Below are 12,978 nucleotides of genomic sequence, written 5' to 3'. Positions count from 1 at the left end.
GAAGTCAGTGATAAAACCACAATGGACTTCAATGGAGAAGAATTAGGACTGGGGGAGTTTGGAAAGCCCATCCTACATAGCTAGGGCACCAGCATGCATAGCACAGTCCACTGTGCCACCAAATAATGGTAAGCAGAATTAAAAACATCACTGCGAGTTAAGAGTCAGGCCTAAGATTCAAACCCAGAGTTTGGGTTCCACAGCCAATCCCTACCATGCAAGGCCGCACTGACTCCCAGCAAAGACATTGCACCGGTCTAGCCCTCGGTTACACCTGCTTACAGAGGTGTTGGCAGATCTCAAAGCATGTTACAAAAGCAAGCAGGATCAGCCTGATTTTACATTTGTCCCTAGTACAAAGAGTTGGTGCCATCTGTTGGAGAGCTATTGTTGCGTGAGAGTTAAGATGTAGGCCTCCTCAGACATCACGATTTTGTTTCCTGCTCTGGCACATGCAAAACTTCCCGAGAAGTGGGATTTTTTTGATCATCTATTTCTTTTCCTAGAATATTTGCACATGACCAAAATACTCTAAAAAAAACCCAGGCTTCTCAAAGAGTAGATACATTCAAACCGAATGCCTCAAATTAGACTCCTAAATCCACATGTAGGCGCATTAAAATAAATGGCTTGATGATCAGAAGGACTTAGCACTCAAAAATCATTATGGAATCAATGGGAACAACTGGGTACTCAGCACCTTTGAAAATCTGATCACTTATTTAAGCACCTTTCTTTGGGCACCCAGGTGTAAAAATTGTGATCTAAGCCACTAAATGAGCTCTTTCTCTAACCCTGGTTTAGGATACACACTCCAGAACATCCTATAATCAAATATTTTGCCACCGATCCTTGGAAATATTCAGCTTTCCAACACTGACGCTATATAACAAATTTATAATTGGAGTCACTTAGCTCCTAAAAAAATCATAACGCAGTGTTTGTGATAGGATGTGATACATTGTAATTTGAAAGGGAAAGGAAATCATGAATCACACATTTCTAAGAGTGACTGTTCATTTAAGCCGACTAAAGATATAAAATGTTTTTAAATATTCATCAGAAGCAGGTATTTTCTTGGCTGTTTGAAAATGCCTCTCACCCATGAGAAGTAGAGACGATTTGGCACTTCTATATCAATTATAAAGACATTAAAAGGAAAAGAATTGTCTTTCATCTACAGTACAGAAGTTAATAAGAGGCTCTGGAGGGAGAAGTGCACTTCCATTTCTTTGAGATTACAGAAGCTGTTGAGCATAAGGTCCTGTAAGCATAGAATAATGGATTGGCAGACCAGAATTTACGTCACACAATTCCAGTTTCAAAACACTCATTATTTTTACCCAGTTCCTGGAGTACAATAATTACTACTTTAGTATTTCAAAGCACCAATAAAAAAAGGCATTTAAGCACGTCTAATTTTAAGTACATGAGCAATTCCACTGACTACAATGGGACTATTCACTTGTTAAAACTAGGCACGTGCTTAAGTACTTTGTGAAATCTGGGCTTTCAATTGTGATTACAGGGGATCTCCCATGATAGCTGTGCTTCTGTGACAATTTTCAGATATCCCAGTCTTGCAAATTATGGCACATGCTCTTTCTTACTAAAAGTATTTGAGAGACAGTGTTGCCAACTTTCAAGATTGTATCCTGAGTCTGATAATATTAGGCATTTTTCTTAAAGCCCCAGCTCTTGGAGTCATGTGATTATACAAGACACTCAGCTTTCATTTAAAAACAATTTCTAGCCCTCATGGTTGTGGGCAAGAGCTTGAAAACTAGAACCCAAAGGCTCCAAAACCAGAAGGCAAATAAAAAAAAATCCAAAATGTGTTGGTAAGGAATGGACTCACTTCTGGGGAGCACCTTCTTGTGGCCAGGTGTGGCACAGTAGCTTTCGCTCCATCTAGTGCCTCCTGCTGACAGCCACGCTGGTCCTCCAGTGGCTGTCTCTTCCTGTGACTCAGCCCTCCGGCCAGGAGATTTAGTCCACTCTTTTAGCCCAAGATCCTGTATCACACCTTTGGCCTTGACTCTGGACACCGTGGGCCTCACTCCTTTTTCTCAGGGCTCTTTGTTGTCCCTGTCCCTTCCGCAGCCTCATGTCACCATACCAGTGGCTGGTTGGGGAAGTCGGGCCCTCCTGCTACACTGTGTTCCAGCCTAGGGACCCTAAACCCAGCAGCTAAGATCTGCTTAGTCCAAGCCCTTGTGGCTGCTTCCTTGGGGCTCTTCCTGTGCAGCCTTTCTGAGGCCTACTCCCCACAACCACTCTGAGTCCTCCCTTCTCTCAGGCCCTTCTCCTGGATTCCCCTAGCAAACACCCAGCCTGATCTTACATCCCTCTCAATTAAATGCCTCTCAGGGCTCCTTCCCTGGGACTCCAGTTCCTGCCCTTTTGCCAGAGCTCCCCACTGAAGACGCTGTTCTATGTAACTCCTGGCTACCTGCCAGCCTCATCTACTCACGGGAGGATCCAGAGGTCGCTCTCCCTCTGGACTTCCTCCTCTCTAATCCCAGAGTGACTCCAGACTCTCTCCCTGAAGCCCTCTTCCGCGCTAAACTTCCTGCCTCTATAATCACTCCCCAGCTCCTCCTGAGCTGGGCTTCAGCTCTGATTAAGCCTGGTCCATTCTCTGGGTGCAACAAGATAACATAATTGGCCCCTGAGGCCCTCATTTCCCTTTCAGGGCCTGTGTGGGGTAGACATCCCATCCCAATAGACATGGCAGAATTTGGTTGTTTTTTTTAATAATAATTTCGATGGATAATATCTATGTTTATTTTAAGCATTTTAAGCATCTCATGCTTTTTCAGGCTTGACTCTGACTTTGCAATGCTTTCAGCAGTACTGGAGAGAAAATATTGTATTTATGATGCCTCAGAATGTGGGGCACTACATTTATTTGTTGTTATTTATAGATACTTCTATGGTGCTCATCTCTGAAGTACCCGAGTCCCTCAAAATACTACAAAAAATACATCAAATTCCTTCTAAAAGATAAAGTTATAGAGGCCTGGCAGTGACATTGCAATTAGTGAGGCATCACCTGATGTAATGGCCACCACCATCTTGGGTGATACACCCTGGATTGAACCAGGGAACTTCAGAGCTGAAAGCATAAGCTGCTACTATTGCTTAAGTGCAGGCTTTCCAGGTGGGCCGGTAACAGATTTATATCCTCTGGGGATCTGGCACCGAGGGGGACCTGTACCACACACTTAACAGTTGCTTACAGACTTCCTCTGCTCAAAGGATGCTCATTCTGAGCACCTCAGGCCCACAGCAGTTTGAATTCTGGGCCAGGCCCTGCTCACATGATGTACCACACACAGGCCGAGATTCGGCGGCATATTGTGCTATCTGCTGCACAGGCATGGTCCCTGCCATGAAAAGCTAAGAGATTTAACATTGTGTGATCAGATTTCCTCCAGCTTGCCTGGCATTTCAGCCTTACAATTGTACCTTCTCTTGAAACCACTTCTACTTGTTTGTTTCTCATGGAAGACTGTAACCCGTTAACTGATTTTTCATTTTAAAAAAGTCAAAAAGATGGCAAGTGGGCAGAGAACATTAAAGGCAGATCCAAGCCAAAAAGCAGCCTGTAAAAGTGGGATCCTGAAGCTGTATAGTTCTTGTCTCCCAAGGATTTCCACATAAAATGTTTAACTTTAAGCACGTGAATAGTCCCATTGATTTTAAATGAGATTATTCTTGTGCAAATTTAAGCATGTGCTTTCATGCTGGATCGGGGCCTTTAAAAGCATAATAACATATATAAAGGAAAAGATGCAATATTAAAGAATCAAAATTATTTGTAACTCGCCATTCTCAAACGAGGTTGTGAATGGCTCTTGGGAATTCTATGCATATGCATGTATCCACGGGAAGAAACCGCAACAACAGAAAACCAGATGAATAAGAAATTACATCAGCTTGTCTGATAATATTTTACTTCCAGTTTAAAAAAAAAGTGCAAATGAAGTCAAAACACTTACACAGAGGACATGCAGGACTACAGCTCCATGTTTTCTATCCTCATTAGTAAAAATGTCGCTGGGGAATTCATGGAGAGCTGGGAAAGGAGAAAAAAGAAACACTTAAGGTATTGGAAAGATGCAATATATGGTAAAGTAAGGTAATAAAAACAGCTGAGTCCTTCTGTAGGTTGATAATCTTGCAACAGACATGAATATGGGATCCCATGCCATGGGTTTTTGCTACTGCTTTATGATATGTGTGTTTGCTTAATCTGTCCTCTGGCCATTTATAGAAATGGGTATATTTACTGTGTAATTCAGAGCCATAGCAACCATAACATTATATCTCACGAAGATGCCTCAGAGATACTGAACAAATTCTAAGCACAGCATCATATTCCATAAAATGTTAAAGAGGAAAATGTTCTATTCTGGATTAAGCAGATGTGCAGTAATACCGATCACAAAGCATTTTTTACACAACATTTTGTATTTGAAAAGGGAAAACCCTCAGAATGGGAGGAGGAGAAGAATGGCAGGTGCTAGAAATGTTTAAAGTCAAAATGATTTATTGCCATGAGCTTCTCAGCATAATACACTCCTGGAATAAACGCATCATGATTAGGAATAGCTGGGTCTTGTCTCAGAGTCAGACCTCTCCTGCCACCATTTTGGTCTGGATAGGGGAATAAACAGAATACAAAGCTGTATGCAGACAAGGCATTAACGATGTGATTGGGGTGTGGATACTTGATCCCCAGTGAAATAAATGTAGATGGTAATCTGCACCCTCAGAAAACACCATCCATCCGATCTGAACACAGGATCGGCGACAACAATTCAAACCAAGCATGAAGCAATCATTTTCAAAGTGGACACTCACAGCTATCATAGAGGCAGTTTCCACTCCATGAGTGACAGAAACCGTCACCTGTGCATTCTGCTGGGTGGGGGAGATGTCACAGCTCCAATGGTAGGAGAGCACTTACAGCACTATAAACTATAGCATCATCCCATGGGGCGTCCTGATGAACAGAAGGCTGCTTGGCCCCATCTTCCTCTGGAGCAATAAAAGATCTGCACATGTACCTGCCTATATACTTTCGAACTAGTTCTTCTGGCAGAAAGGACATTTTCCTGAGGTCATGTTTGTTTTTCATATCTAGCAATTGTACTTAGTTCACTTAGTGTACTTAGCCCCTTGGAGCTGGAGGCCTAAATACCTTTGTGGATCTGGGCCAAAGTGCCTCGCCCAAGCTCGCATAGGTCTCTCCTCTGGTTGAACCAAAGTGATGCATGATGGGACTCACATAACCATGATGTATCATGGGAAAAGCGGTATGGCCCAGTGAGAAGAATGTGGCATGAGGTACTTGAACTACAATTCCCATTAATAGACTTGGCAGAATTTGGTTGTTTTTTTTACTAATAATTTCAATGGATAATACTGATGTTTATTTTAAGGATTTTTTTATTTTTTTATCAATGTAAATGTTCACAGTTGAGCAAAATTATAGGTTTTAAGCGTTTTTTTAGAATTATAGTGATTTGAATTTTCATAGTTGTGCGAAATTGGGGACAGTGGGTCAGAATTATTTAATGACAGTTGACGTTGAGATTCAAAAAGTTAAAGCTTTATAAACCATTAAAACACAAATTGTCAACATCATGTCACAATAATAAAAGTAAGTACCTTTAAATCAACAAATCATACCTGTTTTCACTATTCATTCACTAGTCCATTTGTAATAAGCCTAAATCACTGGATTTTGACTCTAGTAAGTTCTCAAGCAGAACTTTTCTTACTTTGTCTATCGTTAAATTTCAGTCATCATTGATGGAAATATTTTGTGGGATTGTGTATATATGATGAAATTGACATTTGCCAACATTTACCAATAAAAATCAGATCCTTTCAACTCCACCATGAGACACCATGGCAGCTCTGGGGGATAAAGATTATTGTGGAACCAAGTTGAAACAAAATGCTTCAACATTTCCAGGCCAACATTTTTCAGAAGTTTCTGTTCCATGAAAAATTTTGACTTTTCATCCTGATTCAGAGTGAAAATAAATGTCAAAATATTGACCTTTTCCATGGGAGAAAAATTCTGATTTTTGACTAGCTCTAGATAAATGGAGGATGATCTAAAATGTGTCGGATGGTGTAATTTACATGTTGAGAAGGCACGAAAAAGGTGTCAATTATGTCACTGCAGACACCCTTCATCTCACCTCTGAACTTTGCCCTGAATTTATTATTTGTGGATCAGAACCAAATTCCTTTTTACCTAAAACATTTCTCCATGTCCCCAGGGTGAGCAAGACTCTTTCTGTATGACACTAGCTCTACAAGGAACTTTGTTAGTTCTCAGAGCAAACTATGCTGAAAAATAGCAAAGAACGCTGAATGAAGGATCACAACGCACGAGGATCCCTCTAGAGCAGTGGTTCCCAAACTTTAACAACCTGTGAACCTCTTTCACTAAAATGTCAAGTCTCGTGAACCCCGTCCTAAAAATGAATATTTCCAGGGATTTTCTCCTTTACCTGAGTATAAATTATAAAAACAATGATCTTGGAAATATAAAATTTGTTTTTATGACATGCTTATTACACACTATTTATTATTAATTATTATTTATCATTACAGTGTTTTTATTACATTATGAAAACGGCAACACTCTTCCAAGATCTCACTTTCGTAGCTTGTATCACTTTGAATAAGCCTGTTATAAGACAAGGCTCCTATGTTTCATCAAGGAGCATCAGATGTGAGACAGCATGAAGGTATTTAAGAAGCCAGCTCAAAGAGTTCCTCCTAACCAAGCATTCAAGTCTTGAGCAGTCCAGGCAAACAATCCACGTTACAACAAAGCTTAAACTTATTCTTCATAATAATTTTAAAAACAATACTAGCTGCCTATTTAATTTTAAAAACAGCAAAAAATTTCCACCTCCCTTTCCATTTCGTAAAAGGAGTCTTGAAGTTTAAATCTCCTCAGTGTGATAGATATGCTTGTTTGATCTGCTTAGCTCTTGGAAGTCCAGGGCTCCGGGCTGCTGGCCCCGTGCTGCCCGGGGTCCCTAGGGACAGCTCCGTCCGCCATTAGGGAATTTTTCCCCGAGAACCCCCTGTAGCATTTCACAAACCCGCGGGGGTTCACAAACCCCAGTTTGGGAACCACTGCTTTAGAACTTGAGGTAAAGAGCAGAGGCTCTCTAGCTGGAGGGCAGTAACAGACTCATACCCTCTGTCAATCAGGCACAGAGGGAGGCCTGTAACACACACACACACTTATTGTCACTACAACCTCACCCCCCATGGCCATAATATGAAACACAGAGCTGGAGAATAGCAGCCTGGAGGTTGCATGGTGCCAACACTACATTATTCATCAAGTAAGTATGTCACATGTGCTGGTGACTGCTATGCTACTCCTCAGGAAAAGGGCAAATGCACTTAACACTAACTGACACTTGGAAGTATTATGAGGAGTAAATATTATTATTTCTTTCATTTTTGTAATCACAAGTAATACCTAGCTCTTATACGGCACTTTTTATCCATAGAGCTCAAAGTGCTTTACAAAGGAGAGCAGTATCATTATCCCCATTTTACAGATGGGGAAACTGAGGCACAAAGAGGTAAATGCCTTGACCAAGGTCAACCAGCAGGCCAGTGGCAGAGCTGTGAATAGAACCCAGGTCTTCCGAGCCCCAGTCCAGTGCTCTGTTCACTTGGACACACTTCCTAAAGAGCTAACCATTGAAAGCAAATCACATTTGAACATGTGTGCCCTCTTTTTAATGGCTAAGACGCCACCAGCTGCTCATATCTTCACTTCAGTAGCATTCCAGTGCATAAATAAATTGCTGGAAATAAGTCCTGTTTCAGGTTGCTACATCCAGGGCCAATATTACTGGTAAGAGTTCCAGCTCCTGTTCTTACTGTTCCTAATCAAAGCTTGCATACTAGTTTGTGTGGGGTTGGTGTGTCTTTCAAAACCAAGCCCCATTTGCAGAGTCCCTTAAACACACTCTGCAGAGATAACAGCTGCTCTATATTTAGATGTATTTGCCTGTATGAGAGAAGATTCCACTGGAAGTTCTGTATTCATTTCAAATAATTGCCTTTGAGTCTGCTGCCAGGGAAAAGCTAAGTTATTATTGCTCTGAATGAAGAATATAAATGTTTACTCTGCAGTAATGCTGTAGGACTCAGGCAAACTCCATGGCCTAATTAGCTTAGAAGAGAGCATCTGTCGGTAGTAGTGAACCATGAAGAAACTTCATACAGAGACATAATTATTTCAAATAGTATGACGGAAAGAAAAACCAAATCAGATGCATTTTAACTCAGGGCAACAGTCCATCACGAGAAAACACAGGTCCAGTTTCTGATTTCAGTTACTGTTGATGTAAACCTAGAGTAACTTCATTGAAAACAGAGGGTTTACAGCAACGTAACTGAGATGAGAATTTGGCCCCTCATCTCTTTGCTCTGTCAGACTGCTTTGGGTTGTGGATTCTTTAGGAATCTGTATCCTTAATATTGAAACTGAAAATAAATAGATTAAAATCTGTTCAATATTAATGCGTTTTGGCCAATCAGATGCTTGTGTTGCGGGCACTAACAACACCAATTGGAACACAATTGAAAGAGGGTTAGATTGTCTTGTAGCTACCTCGGTCACAAGCATGCAGCCAATGGAGTGGAGCCACTGCTTCCTCACCTACATCCATGTTGCACCTGCTTTCGCTTCTCTCCTTCTTTACAGCAGGAGGGGAGGATCAGGCCCAGCGTACTGAATGTACATATATCAGTGGTTTGCAGTTCACCTCTACCATCCCCGGATGCAAGTCCAGACTTTATTACAGTATAATACAGACTTACTGATTCTCTCCAATAACATAACAAGTGTCATGGAAAACTATCGACAAAGTAGAGTGCAAACAAGACAAAACCAAACCCACACCTCTCACTTGCTTTGATCATTCGATTTGCTGTTGGCAAATAAGGTATTTTGCAAGATTAGCCAATGTATTTCCAAGGTGAGCAGACAATTACTACCACCATCTAGAGATGGATAATGTGATGATTAGTATTGCAAATGTGGTTTTGTTAGTCAAATAAAGGCAAATTACTTTCATTTAATGAAATGCTGTGTTAACGCTACATGTGTTAATTGGATTAAAAAGCATTTAAAGATTGTCAGCCAGTTAGGTTGCCGGAATAGCTTTGAGTTATACGCTGAAAAGCAATTGTAGAAATGGCCTTCCAAATGTGTCTGTAGCAGGGCAGTCACCCCGCTCCGGCTCAGAAGGGGTTAAAAGCCAGCCCGTGGAGAGGGCCGGAGCTGAGAGAAAGGCATAGGCTGAGTGGGGAAACAGCCAGAGCTGGGGCCACGCCCCAATCAGGCCACAGCTGGCCCTATATAAGCACTGTGAGCCAGGTGCTCAGGCAGAGTCTCTCTCTAGCTTCTGAGAGAGAAGGACCTGGCTGCCTGGGAGCTGAGCAGGGTACCTAGAGTGGAGTAGGGCTGGGGGAAGGCCAGAGGAGCTGGGGAGCTCCAGCCTGGAAAACCCCCAGCCTGCAGGCCTTGCGAAAAGCCAGAACAGGTAATGGGGTTGCAGAGGTGCAGCTCGGGGTTAGGCAGAGGCAGCTGGTCCAACCTCCTTGCCAATGATGAATGGCCATTACACTGCAGTCTGCCCCAGTGAGCAGGGGTTAGATGATGACCAGCAGTAGCCACTGAGGCAAGGTGGGTTTAGAGGGTTGGGGGTTCCCCTGGGAGGGGAGACCCAGAGCGAAGGGGTACTGCTGGGGCAGAATCCCAAGGTAAAGGGCACCGGGGTCCAGGAGGGACACGGGACCAGTGACAGGTAAGACACTGGCCTGCAGAAGGCGCTCCATGTGCTGGAGAGCTAATTCCCTGGATGACCAGCAGGAGGTGCCGCACCGGTGAGTCATCGCTTTGCTACAGTGTCGTATTGCTCAATAACTCCCGATTGAGTTTGCTCAGCTAACAAATAAAAAGCTGTCATTTTTGCTAACCAGCAGCCCTACACATTCAACCAGGAGCCCAAAAATCAAGCATGTTCTTCTTGGCTTTTACATCTTTATCCTTAATAAAGTTCTACAGCTGGAATTTAATTAACAATTATGTAGATGATTACATAAAAAAAAATCCAGCTCACTCTCCCATAGCTGGATTACCTCTGCCGTGTAAGAGGAGTAAAAAGCTACATCTTAATGTGATTAATGTAAGCAACGAGGACTAAATACACACAGGGAGCAGAGCTGTCAGGTGAAAAACTGCCATTTTCACATAGTCACTTTTCTGACCAAACAGCAGGTTAGCATTGCTAAGAACACATTTCAGAGAGTGTAAAAATGAAATGTTATAATGTGTCATAAGCCAGAAGCTGGGAATGGGCGAAAGGGGATGGATCGTTTGACAACCTCTTCTGTTCATTCCCTCTGAAGCACCTGGCACTGGCCACTGTCGGAAGACAGGATACTGGGCTAGATGAACCATTGGTCTGACCCACTATGGCCATTCTTATAAGTCCTGCCAAAGTTATCATCAAACTAGGTGTGAGCCAGTAAAAAAGTACAGAGGAGATCTTAATATTAGTCTTTCCATGAAAGAGGTAGTGCCAGCAGTAGCAGAGAGGGTACGTCTTCACTGCAATCAGAGGTGTGACTGCAGCATGCATAGACATCCCCTAGTTTTGATCGAGCTAGCTTGCATAACAATAGCCGTGACACCACAGCTGCAGAGGTGGCAGTACAGGTTGGCTGCTCAGGTATATTATACACCCCAGGACCATGCTGCCCTGCCCCGAGTCCTCTATGGGCTTGTCTTCACTGCTGGAGTTTAAAGCACCACTTACCTGGAGCTAAAGATTTGTGTGTGTGGCTGTGAGTTGGGCTGTGGCAAAACTCAAGTTATAGCATAAGCTACCCTGCAAATAAGACGAGCCTATGGTGATGTTTTGCAGTGTGATCGCTCTGCTCTCACTGGAGCTAGGCTAGCTGGAGTGGAATACCTCGTGTGTACTGACTGTTGCAATGAAGACAAGCCCATAGTGTAGGAAAAGAGATTCTAAGACAAATAAATCGTACAGGTAGTCCAACCCTGTGAAACAGGAGAGTCTTTCTGTCACACCAGACACCAGGTGAATGAAAGCAGGGAAGTAGCTAGCAAACATGGACTGTTCGTTGCCTCATGCTACAATATACCCATAATTGCCAAAGATAGGCCCATGAGCGCACACAGTCTGAAGGGTAACCTAGATCTGGTGCAATTACATAGTTATTCAACAGGACCTTACTAAAAGCAATCTGCGGCAAAGGCAAACATCATGCCAGTTATCACCCACTGTCTCCAGCAATCAGAGGACAAAGAGCACTTGGTTGTACACTTCGTCTACATCCACTCTGTGGGCCACAAATGAAGCCATGTGAATGCCTCAAATGGCAGAATTTGGCCTTTTATGTGGACTGATGTCTGTGACCCTTAGGTATATGACGCAATGGGTATTTTATTATTATTATTTTATTTTGCAGTAGCACCCAGATGCCCCAATCAAGATCTCCCCTCCCTCCCCCATTGTGCTCAGCACTGTACAAATACATACTAAGACACACTGCCTGCCTCAAAGAATTTACTGTCTAAGAATCTATTTAAACAGATTCCAGCACTAATACTAGAGTTTAAAAAAAAAAACACCACGGAAGGCAAAGATAAAGGGCAATGAAGTGAAAACTATCTTATACGATTCAATTTTTCTCAGCTACGGCGCTGTTATGTGAAAGGCAAACGTTCACATCACATCTTCCTTCCAAGAGATTTTCACGATCAATCACAACTACTAGGGACTGCAAAGGAAACATGACAGGTATGGTTTTATGAATGTACATAATGATTCACTAACACACAAGTATCTACTCACTCCACTTGCACGCACACAGAGGCATAAAAGAATTTAGCATGACAGTTTTTGACACATGGAGATGATAAAACTTCAGTCTCCTATCCAGCGTCTGTACTCATTCAAGGAGACTGACTAAGGTAAAGGCAGGTAGAAAAAAAATACAGCATAAAAATAGAGCAAGCTGCAAGCAACTGGAAAGGGATGGAGAATCCCAGCCCTCACTCCTTCTGTGCATAACAGAAACATTTAATCCTATCCAAATTCAGACCTCCCACCTCTCTAGTACAATGTCTCTCTACCGAAGGTTTTTCTAAGATGTCTCTCACTAGGTTCTCAAGACATAATCCGAAGGCAAGCGCTTTGAACGGTTTGTACCTGAATTCATGGAGTTACAAAAGATTTCAAATTTTTATAAGCTATCTACTGCATTTTTTGTTAGAGGATGTTGGTGGGGATGAATCAGGTGCAGAGGAACACAGATACGAGCAGTGCCTTACAAAAAAAGGAGCTCTTTTCCCTGAAGAAATGGAGGAAGCTACCTGGAAGCTACTCGGACAACAGCTGCCATGTTTGAACTGCATGGGCGTTTAGTTTGTTTATTATAGTATCTTCAGATTGTGCAGCTTCATGGAGAGAAGGTGGTCAGAGACTTTGCCAGTCTTTTATTTTGACTGTACCAGAAAAACCTGTAAATAAATCTGAAACCACAGAATAAATGATTCCTGCTGAGTTTCTGTCCAGTTGTACAGATTCTGGCCTTCAGTGTCTGCAGGACGCTTGGCTTACAAACTCTGCAGGAGAATAAGATTTCCATACAGGATCAGTTTTCCCATGAAGATTTTCTATGTAGATATTAGGTACAGTATTAGCAGTATTACTACTATTGTTCCTATGTTTGAAAAGTTACTACTGCGCATGTATGAATTTCAGCTTTGAAACGTTTACAATTCACTTTTGTTTTGAAGGTGCGAATAATGAAAGGGTGATGTCCTCAGAGAGGACTGGCTGCTTGAACGGTTCAAATTTTAAAGTGCACTCTGTTGTAAGC

At 42.3% G+C, this 12,978-nt stretch overlaps 1 protein-coding gene across 2 annotated transcripts in view; it reads right to left on the bottom strand.

Annotated features, from left to right (window-relative positions):
- Nucleotides 1-12,978, bottom strand: part of SLC24A3 (solute carrier family 24 member 3) — a 331,008-nt gene that overhangs the window by 134,434 nt on the left and 183,596 nt on the right. For both annotated transcript variants that reach the window (XM_074949728.1, XM_074949730.1), the window contains exon 3: nucleotides 4,005-4,081. In XM_074949728.1, the coding sequence (XP_074805829.1) occupies nucleotides 4,005-4,081 (77 nt within the window). The remainder of the gene's footprint in view (nucleotides 1-4,004; nucleotides 4,082-12,978) is intronic.

This window comes from Natator depressus, chromosome 3 (genome assembly GCF_965152275.1).
Source record: "Natator depressus isolate rNatDep1 chromosome 3, rNatDep2.hap1, whole genome shotgun sequence".
Taxonomy (NCBI): domain Eukaryota; kingdom Metazoa; phylum Chordata; order Testudines; family Cheloniidae; genus Natator; species Natator depressus.
This window is presented reverse-complemented; position numbering and strand designations above follow the sequence as displayed.